At 43.7% G+C, this 20,186-nt stretch overlaps 1 protein-coding gene across 5 annotated transcripts in view; it reads left to right on the forward strand.

Moving 5' to 3' along the window:
- The first annotated feature begins 399 nt into the window (after nucleotides 1-399).
- Nucleotides 400-20,186, forward strand: part of PRKDC (protein kinase, DNA-activated, catalytic subunit) — a 190,898-nt gene continuing 171,111 nt past the window's right edge. For 4 of the 5 annotated variants that reach the window (XM_062188515.1, XM_062188516.1, XM_062188518.1 and 1 more), the window contains exons 1-15: nucleotides 400-558; nucleotides 1,785-1,861; nucleotides 1,953-2,045; nucleotides 5,097-5,171; nucleotides 6,923-7,031; nucleotides 7,260-7,372; nucleotides 7,460-7,559; nucleotides 13,402-13,457; nucleotides 13,540-13,570; nucleotides 14,058-14,215; nucleotides 15,864-16,010; nucleotides 17,142-17,306; nucleotides 17,760-17,928; nucleotides 18,249-18,298; nucleotides 18,853-18,978. In XM_062188515.1, coding sequence (XP_062044499.1) covers nucleotides 405-558; nucleotides 1,785-1,861; nucleotides 1,953-2,045; nucleotides 5,097-5,171; nucleotides 6,923-7,031; nucleotides 7,260-7,372; nucleotides 7,460-7,559; nucleotides 13,402-13,457; nucleotides 13,540-13,570; nucleotides 14,058-14,215; nucleotides 15,864-16,010; nucleotides 17,142-17,306; nucleotides 17,760-17,928; nucleotides 18,249-18,298; nucleotides 18,853-18,978 — 1,623 coding nt within the window. In that variant the 5' untranslated portion in view covers nucleotides 400-404. Of the gene's footprint in view, nucleotides 559-1,784; nucleotides 1,862-1,952; nucleotides 2,046-5,096; nucleotides 5,172-6,922; nucleotides 7,032-7,259; nucleotides 7,373-7,459; nucleotides 7,560-13,401; nucleotides 13,458-13,539; nucleotides 13,571-14,057; nucleotides 14,216-15,863; nucleotides 16,011-16,866; nucleotides 16,933-17,141; nucleotides 17,307-17,759; nucleotides 17,929-18,248; nucleotides 18,299-18,852; nucleotides 18,979-20,186 lie in introns of those variants that run through there. The other variant, XM_062188517.1, reaches the window with a different exon arrangement.

The raw sequence follows: 20,186 nt of genomic DNA on the forward strand, positions 1-20,186 counted from the left end.
GTTCTCAGAGGGGTGTTTCTCACTACTAACAATTTATTCCTCAGGCATTCTTACTTCTAAAGACATCATCAGATATTCTATTCAGGAACAGACTTGCAGACCTTTGATTTTGCTTAGCCCATTACTTGAGTTTCCTTTCGTCTATTTTCGCTGGTCAAGCCAATGGCTTCCTGTTTTTCCTCAAAGTTCTATATGTGCGTGCTAAGTGTATTCCCTGCTGCACATTCATAAACCTGCCAGTTGGGAACTCAGGTGTAAGCGGGGCTCTTTCTACCGTGAGGATTCCTACCCCCGCCTCAGGAGTCGCGTGGAAGGTTCCCGCAGCTGCCAGCCCCACCCCGAGCCCCGCGGCGTTTCCGGGCCTGGGCCGCTGGTGCGCACGCGCGGGTGCTCGGCTCGCGGTCATGGCGGACCCTGGGTCTGGTGTGCAGGGCTCCCTGCTGCAGCTGCGGGATTTCTTGTCGTGCGGGGACCGCTGCGGCGCAGCCGTGGCCGGCTGCCAGCTGATCCGTGGCTTGGGGCAGGAGTGCGTGCTGAGCAGCAGTCCGGCGGTGCTGGGTGGGTACCGGCCGGGTCGAGTGCTTTCCGAGTTGCCCTGGAGCCACTGAGCCGGGTAGTCTCTCCCCTGTGGGTGTAGTTAACGGTATTTTGAAATCTTCGGAATTTCTGCGTATTTTCTGTGGAAAGTGATTTGTCCTTCTGCCCCCCCCCCCCAACTAGAGTTAAAGAAAAATGTATTTTTATACCAAATTTGGTTAAAAAGGGACCCCAGACTTGGCCATCAGGGCTCTCCGAGATTGGGTGAGAGGGCAAAAAGACTTTTCTCAGCTTCCTCTCACCGGCATCACCAGAACCTTTTCCAGGCCCTTCTGCTCTTGGTTCCTCGGAGAAGACTCGCAGACCTGGAACTTACAAGTGTTGTTGGCAGCGGCGGCTTCACACCAGTGCTCCTCAGTGCCTCAGTTGAGCGGTTCTGGGGAGTCGTGGCCGCCTGCCGCTGCCCTAACAGCCCAGCGGCGTGTGGTCTCAGGGATCTGTGTGCAGAAGCCTGGCAGCAAGCCGGAATGCAGGTGTCACGCGAGGCCACTTTCCTGTCCGAAGACTCTAGGGGGAGAACCTACTTCCCTAGCCTGCAGGTTGTAGGGCTGAGGTCCCGATTCTTTGCTAAAGTGCCTTGCTTTTAGAAGCTTCCCCTTTGGCCGTCGGGACTCTCAGGGGAGGTTTGGCGGCTCCTGCCGTCGCCTTTCCCTATTCCCTTATCTGCTTTTCTTAAGGTGATTACAGTTAACCCAAGGTGAGCTCCTCATTTTAAAGTCAGCTGATTAGCAGTCTTATGTCTGCAACCTAATTTCCTTTTTTCCATATGAACACACTCAGAGGTGTGTTGCCAGGGATTAGGGCACAGGGAACTCTGATGGGGCCATTGTTCTGCCTACCACACCCCTATGAAGAGTTTATTTGAAGCCAGGAGCTTCTTCCAGGTCTCCCAAGCAAGTTCCCCGGGCCCAAGGACTTGGGCCATCTTCTGCTTTCCCAGGTCACAGCAGAGAGCTGGCTTGAAAGTGGAACAGCCTGGATTCGAACTGACACCCATATGGGATGCAGGCACTGCAGGCGGCTTTACCCACTAGGCCACAGCCACAGTGAGGGTGGCCTCCTGTGTTTCTTCATTTTGATGCAATAGACTTGGATGAGCTGAAAGGCTGCCTTGGAAAGCAGACAGCCCTTTATGGGTGGGGTTATGAATGTTTCTTTATAACTTTTACTTATTCTTTTTTGTCTAGCATTACAGACTTCCTTAGTTTTTTCCAAAGACTTTGGTTTGCTTGTATTTGTTCGGAAGTCGCTCACCTTTGATGAAGTAAGTTGAAAATCATTTTGTTTTCTTTGTGTAATCCTGTATATTGGAATGACTCTTGTTCTCACATTTACTGTTTGTATTTCTTTTACAGTTTCGTGATTGTAGAGAAGAAGCCCTGAAATTTTTATATATCTTCTTAGAAAAACTTGGCCAGAAGATCATGCCTTACTCGCTTGATGTAAAGGTAAGGAGGGAAAAACTTATGTCTTTTTATGTTAAGACATCTGTTTTTTGAAAAAGGACTTATTTATTTATTTGAAAGGCAGAGTTAGAGAGAGGGAGGGACAGAGAAGTCTTCCATTGCTGGTTCACTCCCCAAATGCCACACAATTGCCAGGGCTGGCCATTGTATATGAGGGACTTGATTATCTGCAGATTTTGGTATCTGAGGGAGATCTTGGAACCAATCCTCCATGGATGCTGAGGGATGACTATTATGTAGATTATTTTTTTTTTTTAAAGATTTATCTATTTATTTGAAAGTCAGAGTTACAGAGAAGGAGAGGCAGAGAGAGAGAGAGAGAGAGAGAGAGAGGGAGAGAGAGATCTTCCATTGCTGGTTCACTCCCCAAATGGCCAAAACTGCCAGGGCTAGGTGAGGGTGAGGCTGAAGCCAAGAGCATCATCTGGGACTCCCACAAAGGTAGCAGGGGTTCAAGAACTTCAAGCATCTTCCACTGGCTTTCCAGGCACATCACCATGGAGCTGGATTGGAAGTAGAGCAGCCAGGACTTGAACCAGCAGCCATATGGGATGCCAGCATCACAGTTGGTGGTTTTACCTGCTATGCCACAGCACTGGCCCTTATTTTATATATTTTATTTAAAGATTTAGTTACTTATTTGAAAGGCAGGGTGACAGGGAGAGAGATCCTCCAACTGCTGGTTCACTCCCCAAGATGCCCACAACAACTGGAGCTGGGCCAGGCCAAAGCCTGGAGTCCCAAACTCCATCTGGGTCTTCCTCATGTGTGGCAGGGGCCCCAGTACTTGGGCCATCTTCTGCTGTTTTACCAGGTGCATTAACAGGATGCTAGATTGGAAGAAGGAGCCACTACTGGAGCTTGTGCTCTGATACAGGATGTGGGCATCACAAGCTTAACCCACTGTGCCACAACACCCACCCTTACATATATTTTTTTAAAGATTTTATTTATTTGAGAGGTAGAGTTACAGACAGTCAGAAGAAGAGACAGAGAAAAAGGTTTTCCTTCCGTTGGTTCACTCCCCAAATGGCCACAATGGCCGCAATAGCCACAGCTGCACCGATCAGGAGCCAGGAGCTTCTTCTGGGTCTCCCACATGGGTGCAGGGGCCCAAGCACTTGGGCCATCTTCTACTGCTTTCCCAGGCCATAGCAGAGAGCTGGATTGGAAGAGGAACAGCTGAGACTAGAACTGGTGCCCATATGGGTTGTCAGCACCGCAGGCAGAGGATTAACCTATTGCACCACGACGCCGGCTCCCCACCCTCATATTTTGTAGGTTTTATTTATCTAAAGGGTGTAAGATTGTTAATGATTGTTGGCCTATTTTTTAATAGTTTTTTTCTTTGAAGATTTTTATTATTTATTTGAAAGGCAAAGTTAGAGAGGTGCAGGCAGAGACAGAGAGGGATGTATCTTTCATCTGCTGGTTCATTCCTCAAATGGATACAATGGCTGGAGCTGGACTGATTAGAAGGCAAGAGCTGCTTCTGGTTTTCCCACGTGGGTGCAGGGGCCCAAGGACTTGGGCCGTCTTGTGCTGGTCTCCCAGGCGCATTAGCAGGGAGCTAGATTGGAGGTGCAGCAGCTGGGACTTGAACCAACACCCATATGGGATGCTAGCACTACAGGCAGTGGCTTTACCCCTGTGCCACAGTGCTGGTCTCAGTGTTTCCCTTTTTGTTTTCTATCTTATTGGAGTCTTAATATTTTAATAAGTTTCCTCAGTGGGAATAGCTAATACAGATTTTTTTTCATATTTTTTTTTCCAATTCCTTTAACAAACAGTTGGTCTCAATTTTTACCAAACAGTTATTTTTAATTCTTGATCTCTAGTTTAGAAATAAGACTTAGTAGTCAAGAAACTCACCCATCTTGTGGAGTTGGAGCCTCGTTCTTAGATCACCTGATCTTTCGTGACACTGGGCTAGTTGTTGTAGCTATTTCTCTCAGACTCTCTTTAGTTACCATTTTACCATTTGAGTAAAATTTGAGAGAGATATTCATTTCTTTTTTTTAAAGATTTTATTTTATTTTATTTTTAAACATTATTTATTTGAAAATCAGAGATACACAGAGGGAGAAGGAGAGGCAGAGAGAGAGAGAGAGGTCTTGCATCCACTGGTTCACTCCCCAATTGGCCACAATGGCTGGAGCTGTGCCGATCTGTAGCCAGGAGCCACGAACTTCCTGTGGTCTTGCCATGCAGGTGCAGGGGTCCAAGGACTTAGGCCGTCTTCCACTGCTTTCCCAGGCCATAGCAGAGAGCTGGATTGGAAGTGGAGCAGCTGGGACTTGAACTGGTGCCCATATGGGAAGGTGATACTGTAGGCAGAGGCTTAACCTACTATGCCACAGCACTGGCCCCTGAGTAATTTATTTTGTTGTCTTGATATATACCATGGGAAGTATGTAATAGGAATCATTACCTTTTTTTTTTTTTATGATAGGGGTATCCCTTTGTGTTTTTTGATGATTGTTGATATTATTCCCACTCCATGTCCACAGCAATGTTTTCATTAGTTTTTTTTTTTTTATTAAGGTTTTTTTATTTATTTGAAAGGCAGAATTATAGAGAAACAGGGAGGGAGGCTGAGAGAGAAAGAGAGAGAGAGAGAGAGATCTTTCATCCACTGGTTCATTCCCAAATGGCCTCAACAACCAGGGCTGGACCAGGCCAAAGCCAGGAGCTTAATCTGGGTCTCCTGTGTGGATGGCAGGGTCCAAGCACTTTCCCAGGCCATTAGTGGGGAGCTGCATATGAACTGGAATAGCTGGGCCTTTAACCAATACCCATATGGGATGCTGGCATCACAGGTGGCAGCTTTACCTGCTATGCTACAATGCAAATTTCAGTAATTTTTAATTTCTACATTTATATGCTACAATATTATACTTTTCACAGTTAAGTACTGTATTTTATTGTATCACACATTAGAATTGGTCTTCTGAGATGTACTTTTAGCTATTATTAAATATTAGTTTTTTTTATCATTTTGATAATTTTGGTATGTCTCCTTTTAAAAACTAGAATATTTGTACCAGCGTGTATACAAAAGACAGAGCTGCAAAATGTAAAATTCCAGCCCTTGACCTTCTCATTAAGGTAATTTTATGTTTGTAAGTATGTATTTTTTATTAAACATGTAACTTACAGAATAGAACAGTAGAGTTTGGTGGGAGTTTAGGGGAGGATAGGGTTAAATTGCATGGAATGATGGATGACATTTTCTTTTTTCTTTTTAAAAATTTTATTTATTTACTTGAGAGGTAGAGTTTCAGACAGAGACAGAGAGAAAGGTCTTCCTTCTGTTGTTTCACTCCCCAGAGGGCCGCAATGGCCAGAGCTGCGCCGATCCAAAGCCAGGAGCCAGGAGCTTCTTCTTCCCGATCTCCCACGCGGGTGCAGGGGCCCAAACACTCAGGCCATCCTCCACTGCTTTCCCAGGCCACAGCAGAGAGCTGGATGGGAAGTGGAGCAGTCGGGACTAGAACTGGCACCCATATGGTTTGCTGGAGCCCCAGGCGGAGGATTAACCTACTGCTCCACGACGCCGGCCCCAACATTTTCTTTTTTTAAAATCATTTTTTTTTTTATTTGAAAAGCAGATTTACAGAGAGAGAAGTAGAGACAGAAAGAGGAACATTCATGTTTTCAAATCGTCACCTGAGAATACCTTGGTATTTCTTTTTTTTTTTTTTGACAGGCAGAGTGGACAGTGAGAGAGAGACAGATAGAGAGAAGGGTCTTTCTTTTGCTGTTGGTTAACCCTCCAATGGCTGCCGCGGCTGGCGCGCTGCGGCCGGTGCACCGCGCTTATCCGAAGGCAGGAGCCAGGTGCTTCTCCTGGTCTCTCAAGGGGTGCAGGACCCAAGCACTTGGGCCATCCTCCACTGCACTCCCAGGCCATAGCAGAGAGCTGGCCTGGAAGAGAGGCAACCAGGACAGAATCCGGCGCCCCAACCGGGACTAGAACCTGGTGTGCCAGCGCCACTAGGCGGAGTATTAGCCTGTTGAGCCATGGCGCTGGCCGGTATTTCTTCTTAGAATTTTCTGTGTAGTTAAAAAATAAAATTGAGGGTTATTAAGGGAATGAAGGAGAAAAATAAGGAATTTATATCTCTTCCATGTGTCACCTTTATTACCTCTGGGGGAACCTTATTCTGTTAGGAATTGCTTAATAATCACCTTGTTCTGTCTCTTAGTTTTTTCCCCTGAAATATTTGTAGTGGGAATAACCTACATATTGTCCTTTTTTTTTTTTTTTTTAACATTTATTTATTTGAAAGGTAGAGTTACAGAGAGAGAGGCAGAGTAAGGTCTCCCATCTGCTGGTTCACTCCCCAGATGGTCGCAATGGCTGGAGCTGTGCTGATCGTAAGCCAGGAGTTTCTTCTGGGTTCCCCATGCAGGTGCAGGGGCCCAATTACTTGGACAAACTTCTGCTTTCCCAGGCCATAGCAGAGAGCTGGATTGGAAGTGGAGCAGCTGGGACTTGAACTGGCGCCCATATGGGATGCTGGCACTGCAGGCGCTGGCCTGCACATATTGTCTTTAAGTGTGGATCAGGAATTTCTCACCTGACGCTGTTTTGGCATTCCTCTGGACCTGGCTGGCCCTTGATCTTGAGTGCCTATGGGGGATGATGCAGTTGTGTTACTAGTGTCTTGGGAAAGGTGGGCACAGACCATCCCTCCCCATGCTCATCCACCACCCACCTGGAGAGAAAGGAGCCTGGGGAAGCTGTGCATCAGTCCCTGGAGGTGTGGGATTCTGAAACTTTGCTGTGTACTGACACACTGGGTTAGGGGATGCCTTTATTTCTTTTGTTAGAAACTGAATTTGTATTATTTTAGTTACTTCAGACTTTGAGAAGTTCTACAATCATGGATGAATTTAGAGTTGGAGAATTATTTAATAAATTCTATGGAGAACTTGCTTTGAAAACAAGAATATCAGATACAGGTGAGATGCATTTAAACTCATAACATATGTTTAATATAATTTAGTTTATAATAATAGCTTTGTGTAAAGCCTATCTGGAGAGATTCCACTATGCAAAACTAGATGTTTGGTGTTATAATTATATATTTGCTTTTGAACTAAGCATCGTCTCATTTTCTTATTGGTACATTTTATTAGCTTACTTAAATGTAGTTTTAGGGCTTCATTTGTCTGAAATTTGTTTTTCAGTTTTAGAAAAAATCTACGAGCTACTGGGAGTATTAGGTGAAGTTCATCCCAGTGAAATGATAAATAACTCGGAAAACCTGTTCCGGGCTTTTCTGGGTGAACTTAAGACCCAGGTATGATGAACTTGGTGATACTCTGTTTCTATAGACTCAGTTATGTTTTTCTCTTTCAATGATATGTTCTTAAAACGTTCCATTTAGATGACATCAGCAGTAAGAGAGCCCAAGCTCCCTGTTCTGGCCGGATGTCTGAAGGGTTTGTCTTCACTTCTGTGTAACTTCACTAAGTCCATGGAAGAAGGTACTGCTTGCTTTACTTGACTTACTTTCTCTATTTAGAACTGCTTCCGTCTTAGAAGAATTGCCTGTTAGCTTTTTTGAACTTGTAAACAGATTGTGAATTCACATGTGGTTGTGAGAACTAATCCAGAGACCTGTGTGCCCTGGTCGGTTTCTCCTGATACATCACCTTTCTTGGATGTAGCAGACGGGGAATTAACATTGGTGCCATCCTTGGACCCTTCTCAGATGTCATCAGTGTTATGTGCCTGCGCTTGTGCGTGCGTATTTACTGCTATGCTGTTCTGTCACACAGCTTTGTGTCTGTGCCATCAAAGTCAAGATACTGAGCAAATCATTACAGGGTTCTCCTTGCTACCCCTTCCCCCTTGTTTTTCGATAATACTACTTTATTTTTGATAATAAACTTTTTTTTTAATCAGTATTTTCTCCCAGTATGTGGCTTGTCTTTTCACTTTTTTTTTTGTAAAGGTTTATTTATTTATTTGAAGGCAAAAATTTTTTTAAGATTTTATTTATTTCTTTGAGAGGTAGAGTTACAGATAGACAGAAGGAGAGACAGAGAGAAAGATCTTCCATCTTATGGTTCACTCCCTAATTGGCTGCAAAGGCCAGAGCTGGGACTATCCTCAGCCAGGAGCCAGGGGCTTCTTCTCCGTTTCCCATGCACTTACAGGGGCCCAAGCACTTGGGCCATCTTCCACTGCTATTCCAGGCCACAGCAGAGAGCTGGATCTGAAGAGGAGCAGCCAGGACTAGAACTGGCGCCTATATGGGGTGCTGGTGCTTCAAGCCGGCGCTTTAACCCACTGTGCCATGGTACTGGCCCCTATTTGCTTTAATTTTTACGTGTTTGTTTTCACTTTACTTGAAAGGGAGAGAGCTGAACAGTGAATTAGGAACATATTCTCTCTTCTGGTTTATTCCCCAAATTTCCTACACAGACAGAGTTGGGCCAGGCTGAAGCCAGGAGCCTGGAATTCAGTCCAGATCTTCCACATCAATGGCAGGGACTCCAGTACTTAACACTGTCAAGGGCTTTTTTCCAAAATGCTCATTAGCAGGAAGTTGGATTGGAAGCAGAGTAGCCAGGACTCAAGTTAGGCACTCTGATATGGCATGTGGGTATCCCAACTGGCATGTATTTTTTTTTTTTTTAAGATTTATTTATTTATATAAAAGGCAGAGCTACAGAGAGGCAGAGCCAGAGAGAGAGGTCTTCCATCTCTGGTTCACTCCCCAAATGGCTACAATGGCTGGAGTTGAGCCGATCTGAAGCCAGGAGCCAGGAACGTCTTCCAGGTCTCCCACTTGGAGAGCCACTCGTATTTACTTGAAAGTCAGAGTTACACAGAGAGAAGGAGAGGCAGAGAGAAAGAGAGAGATTCCATCCACTGGTTCACTCTCCAGTAGGCTGCAATGGCTGGAGCTGTATCGATCAGGAACCAGGAGCTTCCTCTGGGTCCCCCACACAGGTGCAAGGGCCCAAGGACTTGGGCCATCTTCTATTGCTTTCCCAGGCCATAGCAGAGAGCTGATTCGGAAGTGGAGCAGCCGGGTCTCAAACCGGCACCCATATGGGATGCCGTTACTGCAGGTGGCGGCTTTATCCGCTACGCCACACTGTTGGCCCTAACTAAATATTTAAGAAGTAAAAATCACTTGGACATATGTTTATGAGTCTGTTTCTTTTTTATTTTCATTTTTTTGTTATAATTTATTTTATTTATTTGGAAGTCAGAGTTACAGAGAGAGAAGGAGTGGCAGAGAAATAGGTCTTCCATCCACTGTTTCACTCCCCAATTGGCTGCAATGGCTGGACCTCCACTGCTCTGAAGCCAGGAGCTTGCTTTGGGTCTTTCCACGAGGTTGTAGGGGCCGAATAACTTGGGCCATCTTCTGCTTTCCCAGGCCATAGCAGAGAACTGGATCAGAAGTGGAGCAGCCAGGACTTGAAGTGGCATTCACATCGGATGGTGGTACTGCAGGTGGCAGCTTTACCCTCTTGCCACAGTGCCGTTCCCATTTTATTTAATTATTTTTTTATTTGAGAGGCAGAATTACAGTGAGAGAGGGAGAGACAGAGAGAGGTCTTCTATCCACTTGTTCATTTCCCAGTGGCTACAATGGCCAGAGCTGGGCCAGTACGAAGCTAGGAGCTTCTTCTAGGTCTCCCATGTGGGTACAGGGACCCAAGCACTTGGGCTATCTTCCACTGCTTTCCTAGGCACATTAGCAGAGAGTTGGATTGTAAATAGAGCAGCTGGGACTTGAACCAGTACCCATATGGGATGTTGGTGCTGCAGGTGGTAACTTCTCCCACCCTGTCACCGTGCTGACCCCTGAAAGTATAAATTTTGGAATAAGTTTGTTGGTGGGTACAGAAAAATTTTGTTGTGGTTTTGAAAGAGTGCATTAAATTTGTATTTCAAGGAGAGTTGACATCTTTAATATATTGACTTTTTAAGCTCATGAATGCAATATATCTCTCCTTTTTTTAGAACTTTGACTTTTTTATCAGCATTTTGGAATTCTTAAGATGTAGAGCCTTATCTATTCGGCTCATTTTTTTAAAAAAGATTTATTTATTTATTTGAAAGGCAGAGTTACAGAGAGGCAGAGGCAGAGGTCTTCCATCTGCTGGTTCACTTCCCAAGGGTGCACAGTGACTGGGGCTGGGCTGATCTGAAGCCAGGAACCAGGAGCTTCCCCCTTGTCTACCACATGGGTGTGGTGCTTTATCAGGCCATAGCAGAGAGCTAGATCAGAAGTGGAGCAGCCTGGACTCGAACCAGTACCTATATGGGATGCTGGCACTGCAGGCGATGGCTTTACCTGCTTTGCCTCAGCGCTGCCCTCCCCATTCATTTTTTTTTTTTTAAGATTTATTTATTTATTTGAAGTTAGCGTTACACAGAGAGAGAAGAGGCAGAGAGAGAGAGAGAGAGAGAGAGAGAGAGAGAGAGGTCTTCTATCCGCTGGTTCACTTCCCAGTTGGCTACAATGGCCAGAGCTGTGCCGATCTGAAGCCAGGAGCCAGGAGCCTCTTCCAGGTCTCCCATGTTGGTGCAGGGACTCAAGAACTTGGGCCATCTTCTACTGCTTTCCCAGGCCATAGCAGAGAGCTGGATTGGAAGTGGAGCAGCCGGGACGTGAACTGGTACCCATATGGGATGCTGGCACTGCAGGCGATGGCTTTATCCACTATGCCACTGTGCCAATCCCCCCACCCATTCATTTTTTAATTCTGCTTAATCCACTTTTCTTTGTAGTTATCAACAGTGTTCTTGCACAGTAACTCAACATTAAAGGTTTACAGGATAATCTAGCTGACAAAATCTAGCATTATGAAATTCATTTCTTTTTTTAAAGGCAAATACAATCTTAAACTCTAAAACATTATTTAAAAAATGTGTTTACTCTTCTTTATCATGCTTATAATGTTTGTACCTCCTGTGTTTTATTTTCATTAGGTTAAAACTTATAAAATTGCTGTAAACAGTTACTATTTTAAATTATTTTGCTTTATTGTTAAATTTATTTGAGAGAGAGTGACAGAGAGAAAGAACAAGCGAGCCAGCTGCTATCCACTGCTTGGTTCCCCCAAAGCCCACAATGACCCTTGACTGGCACCAAAGTTGGGAGGCGGAAAGGCAATTCAGGTCTTCATGTGAGTGGCAAGAACCCAATCACCTGAACCGTCACCACTGCCTCAAGGGTCTGTGTTAGCAGAAAGCTGGAGTCAATAGCTGGAGCTGGGAGTTGGACCCAGGTACTCCAGTGCAGACCATGGCCATCCTAACTGGTGTCTTAATCACTAAACCAAACACTTGTTCCGCAAAACCCGGCAGTTTTTGTATATTTCAATGTAGTAATTCCACTCTGCCCTTCTTCCAAGAATATTGGAACCACCATATGTGATTTTTCTTTCTTTTTTTTTTCTTCCATCTCCTGTCATGCTGCTGCTACTCTGTCAGGTTCTTGTTCCAGACACACAGACGTAAAAGGAATTCTGACATGTGCTGTAACATAGATAAACCTTGAGAGCATTATGTGAAATGAAAGAAGCCTGTCGTGAAGAGACAAATATTGTATGGTTACAGTTATATGAGATACTTAGAATAGGCAAATTTATAGAGACAAAAGGTAGAGCAGCAGTTCCCTGGAGCTGCTGTTTAATGAGTGTGATTTAATGGGTGATGGGGATGGTGGAAATATTTTGAGTGTAGATGGTGACAGTTACACAACACTGTGAATGTATTTAGTGCCCTTACATGATGTTAGAATGACAGGTATATTGTATAGGTCTCACCACATTGAAAACTAGATATAAGAGCATACTTGTGAAGGGAGTGGCACATTGGAAAGGACAGAATCTTGCAGGATGGTGGACCCTGGGAGGCACAGCCTGGAGAAGGCGTGCAGGGGGCCCATTTCACATCTCTTTCAGCTTGGGCCTCATCCTGCTCACCAGGTCCACGCATCTCAGACCCCACTATCTGCTTATGCCCAGGGCCTTGTGTGTGTACATTTGTGTGTGTGTGTGTGTTTAAAAGATATTTATTTATCTGAAAGTCAGAGTTACACAGAGAGAGGAGATGCAGAGAGAGAGAGAGAGAGGGAGAGAGGTCTTCCATCTGTTGGTTCACTGCCCAATTGGCTGCAACAGCCGGAGCTGCCCTGATCCGAAGCCAGGAGCTTTCTCTGGGTCTCCCATGCAGGTGCAGGAGCCCAAGGACTTAGGCCATCTTCTACTGCTTTCCCAGGCCATAGCAGAGAGCTGGATTGGAAGTGGAGCAGCGGGGTCTTGAACCAGTGCCCCTACGGGATGCCGGTGCTTCAGGCCAGGGCGTTAACCCACTGCTCCACAATGCCGGCCCCGTACATTTGTGTTTGCAGAATTACTTTCTATTTGAACGCCTTTTCTCCAGCTGATACATGTTCTTTCAGTCCTGTGTCTGCAAAACCTTTCTTGAATTCTCACAGCCAGAGAAATCTCTCTTTGTCTTGCATTCGAATGTGGGCTTTTCTGTGTCTCTTCAGAGCATCATCCTACAAACATGCTGATGTTTCTCTCACCATCAGTCGTCTGACCCTGTTCTCCCTCCAGCTATTGTCACATAGCCATCTGGCTCTTTGGCCTTGTCATCAAATATATTGGTCCTTGTAATCAAAACAGACAATTTGTGAGTCTCTGTTTGCACATCACTGTTAAAAGGGCTGAGAAGTCAGTGATGACTAATGTGCATCCATAGTGAATAATCTGGTGGAAGGCAATGATACAGGTAACTGTGACATCAGTCAGGCCAGGAGAAGACCCTGCTGTTACAGATGTGTGTCTGTTTTATCTTCCTCTTTAGGTAATTGATTTTCTGAAGTCAAAGGTTGTATTTTACTTAGATTTGTAATTCCCGTAATAATTTGGCATGTACTGTGTGTTGAATAAATGCCTGGGAGTGTTGGGAGAAAAATGATGTGTTTGACCTTAAATGAACTAGTTAGTCTTCTTAACAACCCTGATAGAAGACATACACTGTTCCTTTCACAGGTGAGACACCTGGAGGCACTGAGAGATTATCGAGCAGAGTTTATGAATGACAAGTCAGAATTGAATCCGTGCCTTTGTTACCTTGGATTTTCTTTCTGCTTTTCTGCAGTTATAGCTGCAGCAGTATTAACTTGCACCTGCCTGGCTGCGTGTGAATCTGCAGGAGACCGTGGGACTTGACACAGGTGTCAGGCTGTCTGTAATAAAGCTGTAGGTTGTAGAGTGTTGGCAGGTTGTATCAGGCAGTACTGGGGCTGTAATTTGTGACAGAGCCATCTGTTTGTTGTTTCCCCAGATCCCCAGACTTCAAGGGAGATTTTTGATTTTACACTAAAGGCAATTCGTCCCCAGGTAGGAGTAAAATCAGCCTCATTCTTCTGCAACTGAGACTTGTGATTTTTAAACACTGATGGTTAATTCTTTTCTAAACCAGGTTGATCTGAAGAGATATGCTGTGCCATTAGGTAAGATTCTATGTTTAGTAAGGTATGATGTTTTTAGATTACTAAGTTAATGTCTCAGGTAAGCTTTTGCTTTTAAACTGTGAACGGAAGTAAATATAACATTTGTGGTGTTTTACACATTTATTTATTTATTTTGGGGACTTTTTAGCACACTGATTTAGATGTTCACACTTGGGTTACATGATTTTAAAAATATATATTTTAGGGCACCCTTGATTTGATCCAGACTGTTTTATTCTGATGTTGCCTAAATAAATCTTGATCCTCATTCAGGCCCTTGTTTGGGTTTTGTCAGCCAAATTGTGGCCTTCTGATTTAATTTGGGATTGGCACAGTCCAGGACTGATCCGAACCCTGGGTAATCATCCTGTAGTGGTACTTAGTCTTTCCAAATGGTTTTTACTTTGCCATATGCCTGCAGTTGTCCTTGTTCTCTGTTCTGGCTTCTGTTATCCCATTTCAAACGTGATGGTTTTTTCCTTTGCAGCTGGCCTACGCTTGCTTACCCTGCATGCATCTCAGTTTAGCACCTGCCTTCTGGACAACTACATTCTGTTATTTGAAGTGCTGTCCAAATGGTGTAGCCATACAAATGTAGAATTGAAAAAAACTGCACATTCAGCCCTGGAATCCTTTCTGAAACAGGTATTATTAATTCAGTCTTTATTTAAAAATAATTTCTCCACACTAAATTTAAATTCCAAACTTTGCGAGGATGTTTGAAAAATAAATACAAGTTGACAAATTTTTTTAAGGATTTATTTTATTTATTTGAAAGACTAAGTTACGGAGAAAAAGGTGTCTTCCATCCACCGTTTCACTCCCCAAGTGGCTACAATAGCCAGAGCTGGGCCAGACTGAAGCCAGGAGCCAGAAGCTTCATCTGGGTCTCCTACGTGGGGTCAGGTGCCCAAGCATTTGAGCTGTCTTCCACTGCTTTCCCAGGCGCATTAGTAGGGATCTGGATTGGAATTGGAGCAGCCAGGACTTGAACTGGCACCCATGTGGGGTGCTGGCACTACAGGCAGTGGCTTAATCCATTATGCCAAAGCACTGTCCCTGACTATTAGCTTTTGTAGTACTTAAGCAGAAAACGTTCCTCTTGCTCAGCTACAGGGGTGGCAATGGACTGAAAAACCAACATTGAGATGAGTTTAACAGGAAAATTGTGGCCATAGGAAGTGGAGGGAAAGGTGGATGGCTGGGCAGGACAGGTAGTCAGGAGCCTTTCTCCTCCACCATCTCCAGGGAGGTAAGCAGCCGCTGTTGGAAGAGACGTGGCTCTGTGCCTAACCTGTGACTGCAAAGATTTTTCTTGTGTTTTCTTCAGGAAATTTTGTATAGTCTCAGCATTTACATGTAGTTTAATCAATTTTTGTGTGTAGTAAAATCAGGATTGAAATTGATTTTTGTTTAAAAAGACTCTTTCCCCATTGTGATTATCTGCTTCTCAAAATACTTTTCTTGGGGCTGGTGCTGTGGCGTAGCAGGTAAAGTCGCCGCCTGCCATGTCAGCATCCCACGTGGGTGCTGGTTTGAGTCCCGGCTGCTCCTCTTCCACTCCAGCTCTCTGCTGTGGCCTGGGAAAGCAGTAGAGGATGGCTGAAGTCATTTGGCCCTGGCACCCGTGTGGGAGAGCCAGAAGAAGCTCCTGGCTCCTGGCTTTGGATAGACTCAGCTCCGGCTGTTGTGGCCATCTGGGGAGTGAACCAGTGGATGGAGGACCTTTCTCTGTCTCTGCCTTTCTGTGGTTCTGTCTTTCAAATAAATAAATAAATAAATAAATGTTTTTTTGTTTTTAAAGTACTTTTCTCTTTTGCCACACTTTGAACATAAGCTCTGTAGTTTGTGGCTTGTGTTTTCCAAGGACTGAGCTATCTTGTCTCCCTTTCTGAGTGTTGATTATAATCTCTCTTTGTTGATGCATTCTGAGCCCCCTGGTCCTCCCAGCTCTATCACCCTCCAGACAACAGATGAGTTTTCTGCTTTCCCCAGGAACCCTTATTCAAAGCATGTATTTTTGCGCAGATGTTTTCTGCATCTCTGTGGTCTCTTTTAGCCCCTTTCTGTAGGAAAAATGCATCGCATACAATACAGCCTTATTTAAGAAAGTCTTTTCTGAACTTGATAAAGGCTAACTTTAAGTAAATTGAAGCAAAAGGTGTTACAAAGAAAAACAACAGAGTGTATATAATAGTATATTATGTGTTTATACAAATCTCATCTTTTCATACTTGTGTGAATCCTTTGTTCTATTAAATATTTCTTAAAAATAAATGCTATGCAATTGCAGGTTTCTTTTATGGTGGCCAAAGATGCAGAAATGCATAAGAGCAAGCTGCAGTACTTTATGGAGCAGTTCTATGAAATCATCAGGAATGTGGATTCAAACAACAAGGAGTTATCCATTGCTATTCGTGGATATGGACTTTTTGCTGGAGTATGGCTCATTAATATACTTTATTTTTTTATTTCACTGGAGTGTTTGAGGGAGCATAAATTATTACATTTTTGAATAGCATCTTGTACTTGTGAAAATGTTCGTTTTTACAACTGTTAAGCATTTTTTTAGTGTCTATTATGTACTAGAATTCTGTATATATGTTATCTTGAATCCTTGTAATTCTCCTATATGCCAGATGTTATTCTCTTTTACAGATGAGGATAGGTAACTTATTGAAGGACACACAGAATTGACAGAACCAAGACATAAATCCAAACCTAAGTCTGAAAACTGGAAATACTATGTGTTTTCCACTATGCTATGCTGCCCCTTATTTATATATAAAATGGTGGCTGATTTAACTCAGAGTTTTAGACAGGGAAGTTCATATGACAGATACGTTATGTCTAAGAGTATTAAGACAATCCTACTTATTTCCGTCCTAGTAGGTCTCTGTGACTACTACTTTGCAGAGAAAATAGCTTCATACCTGTCTTTCTACATATCTGTCCATCAGTGCCACTCTCTCACTTTTTAAAATCTTCATGTATATTTGCTGCTGCTTTAAATATACTTAGGACAGAAGAAACAGTGGGAGAACGCTGAGGCAATAGGTAGCAGGAATGTTCTACTTTATACATCCTGGTTAGCAACTTGACTGGTTCACGGAGGCTGGGCCATGTCCATGGTACAACTGGAGTTTGACCGGTGAGAAAGAAGAATCTGGACCAGATGCAGAGGTCTAAAGAGACCTTTGAAAAAAAATCTGAAACTGGACAGTTGTGTTCTAAGATTTGTGAGTTAGAAAATGCAACTCTGCTTGGTGTGCAGGAGCTCCACAACGGGTTTGGCTCCAGTCCCTCCTGTGGGTGGCTAGCCTTGTTTGAGATCTCCCATCTAAACGGAACCTAGAAGAGAGGTAACCATCAAGAAATGTTTTGAGTCTGAATAAATATTTTAGGATGTGATTAGAGGTCATCATAAAACATATCTTTGTAAAGTACTGTATAAGCTTTGTGTCTTCTCAACCAACTTGCTGATATTTACCAGCTTTAACACAACACCTAAAAAGCCATAATTTTGACATGAGTAAGATTGATAAAGCCTTCTCCTTTACTTTTCCTGAAGCCTTGCAAGGTCATCAATGCCAAGGATGTTGACTTCATGTACATTGAGCTCATTCAGCGCTGTAAGCAGATTTTCCTCACCCAGATGGACACTGCTGATGACCACATTTATCAGATGCCCAGTTTCCTCCAATCCATTGCCAGTGTTTTGCTTTACCTCGACACTGTAAGTCGTGTTTTGTTAAGCTGATAACAATTCCAAGTATTTCAGCTCATTCTTCAAATAATGTGTTGCATTTACTACAGGCACCATCGTGTTCAACGTGACATTTTTTAACTGGTATTTTGTGTGAACAGAATTATTGTCATGAAACGTAATTTTTTTGTTATACAGAGCAGGACAAATATTTTTTTTACTCTTTCTAACCTTCTAAAATATTCAGAATTGCCCCTCGGGATGGACTTGTACCTGAAATGTCGTTTAGACAATTTCACTCTGATTGTTTTTATTTAGGTCATCAAAGTAGTAAATATTAAGGTTAGCAGATTAGATAATAAGCCAGGTTTTTCACTGATCTAGTAGGTGTTAAGTCCAGTGGTAGTGTTTGGTTTGTTTGTATTATTCCTCTATTGACTTGTTTCCCTTTCTAACTTTTGATCTGCTCTCCAATTCTGGCAGGTTCCTGAGGTATATACTCCAGTCCTGGAGCATCTCATGGTGGTACAGATAGACAGTTTCCCACAGTACAGTCCGAAAATGCAATTGGTCTGTTGCAAAGCCATGGTGAGGGTTTTCCTAGTCTTGGCAGAGAAAGGACCAGTTCTCTGGAATTGCATCAGTACTGTGGGTAAGTGTGTGGTTTATTCTTGTTTTTGTGATGATTGATGAATATGTAACAGGTCAGCTGATGTAGGTAAACAAAATATAGTTGCCAAACTGTTTTGTGTCTTTAATGTCTCTTGGAGAACTAACATTTTGATGGGCCACACTCTCATCCTTTTGCTTCTGAATCTTAATAATTCAAATTTTAAAACTAAAGATAATATTAAACTTAGCAAAGAAATTGAGAGGAAAGTTATGTTCCAGAAAGTATTATCATTTTTATTATTAAATGATTGTATTATACAATGTTTCCTTCATTTTTTTCCTTTTTTTTTTTCTTTTCAGTACATCAGGGTTTGATCAGAATATGTTCTAAGCCAGTAATGCTTAAAAAGGTAAATTCTGAATCTAATGTTTCAAAAGTAAGCATGATCATTGAATGTTGAAAGTTGCTGTGGTTTCGATATACTTTTCTTAGTCATTAGCCATAACTTAATGTTTAGAAAAGTGTAGGACAAGATGCCTATGTGTTGTGTCAGATATGAGAATAACTTTACTGTTTTGTCCCTTTCTACAGAAAGGAATTTCTCCCTTGAAACTCTAAGACAAAATCGTAGGGTATCTTATGGGAAGCATATCTTAGCTACTAGAAGATACAGGAAATAGAATGAGAGAGAGACTGAACTGTGAAATACATGATGTATTGTGCAGTCAGTGGAAACTGTGTTGAAGTACTTGTTGGTATGTCACAATTTTAGTCATGGAAGAATCGTACCTCTTTTTTAATCCATTTTCTTTTTGTGATGCTTTCATAGTGTATTTCTCAATCTAATCATGTAGTCTGCAGCAGCTGATAAGCATAGAAAATTTGGAAAATCAGCAAGTTGTGGCAGCAGTGCTGCTTCTATAAGCCCATTGGCTAAAGCTAGCGTGTTGTCTTTCTGGCCAGGGCTTGGAGTCTGAATCTGAAGAGCATCGTGCCGCAGGGGAAGTTAGAACTGGAAGGTGGAAGATGCCCACCTGCAAAGACTATGTGGATCTTTTTAGAAATCTCCTGAGCTGTGACCAGATGATGGTAAAATTTATAATTTGAAACCCATAAAAGTACCTCGTTCCTTTCTTTATGAGTCTTCATGGTTTTAGATCTAAAGCTCATTTATTCCTAAATTGTATTTTATTAACTTTCAAAGACTTTTTAAGAAACATTTCAAGTAATAAAAAATTAAAACAGGCCGGCGCCGTGGCTCAACAGGCTAATCCTCCGCCTTGCGGCGCCGGCACACCGGGTTCTAGTCCCGGTCAGGGCACCGATCCTGTCCCGGTTGCCCCTCTTCCAGGCCAGCTCTCTGCTGTGGCCAGGGAGTGCAGTGGAGGATGGCCCAAGTGCTTGGGCTCTGCACCCCATGGGAGACCAGGAGAAGCACCTGGCTCCTGCCATCGGAACAGCGCGGTGCGCTACCGCGGCGGCCATTGGAGGGTGAACCAACGGCAAAAGGAAGACCTTTCTCTCTGTCTCTCTCTCACTGTCCACTCTGCCTGTCCAAAAAAAAAAAAAAAATTAAAACAGTATAAATCAGGACAGTTGAAGTAAAATTTGAAAATAAGTGAAAGGAACACAAACATGGAACTTTTTTTTTTAAGATTTATTTATTTGGTTCTGTGGCGTAGTGGGTAAAGCTGCCACCTGCAGTTCTGGCATCCCATATGAGCGCTGGTTCAAGTCCCAGCTGCTCCACTTCTGATCCAGCTCTCTGCTATGGCCTGGGAAAGCAGTAGTAGATGGCCCAAGTCCTTGGGCCCCTGCATCCGCCTAGGAGACCTGGAAGAAGCTCCTGGCTCCTGGCTTTGGATCAGTGCAGCTCTGGCCATTGCGGCCAATTGGGGAGTGAACCAGCAGATGGAAGACCTCTCTCTCTGCCTCTCCTTCTCTCTGTATAACTCTGACTTTCAAATAAATAAATAAATAAATCTTTTTTTTTTTTTTTTTTGACAGGCAGAGTGGATAGTGAGAGAGAGAGACAGAGAGAGAGAAAGGTCTTCCTTTTTGCCGTTGGTTCACCCTCCAATGGCCGCTGCGGCTGGCGCATCCTGCTGATCCGAAGCCAGGAGCCAGGTGCTTCTCCTGGTCTCCCATGCGGGTGCAGGGCGCAAGGACTTGGGCCATCCTCCACTGCCTTCCTGGGCCATAGCAGAGAGCTGGCTTGGAAGAGGGGCAACCAGGATAGAATCCAGCACCCCAACCGGGACTAGAACCCGGTGTGCTGGTGCCGCAAGGCGGAGGAT

This window comes from Lepus europaeus, chromosome 4 (assembly GCF_033115175.1).
Source record: "Lepus europaeus isolate LE1 chromosome 4, mLepTim1.pri, whole genome shotgun sequence".
NCBI classification, from domain to species: domain Eukaryota; kingdom Metazoa; phylum Chordata; class Mammalia; order Lagomorpha; family Leporidae; genus Lepus; species Lepus europaeus.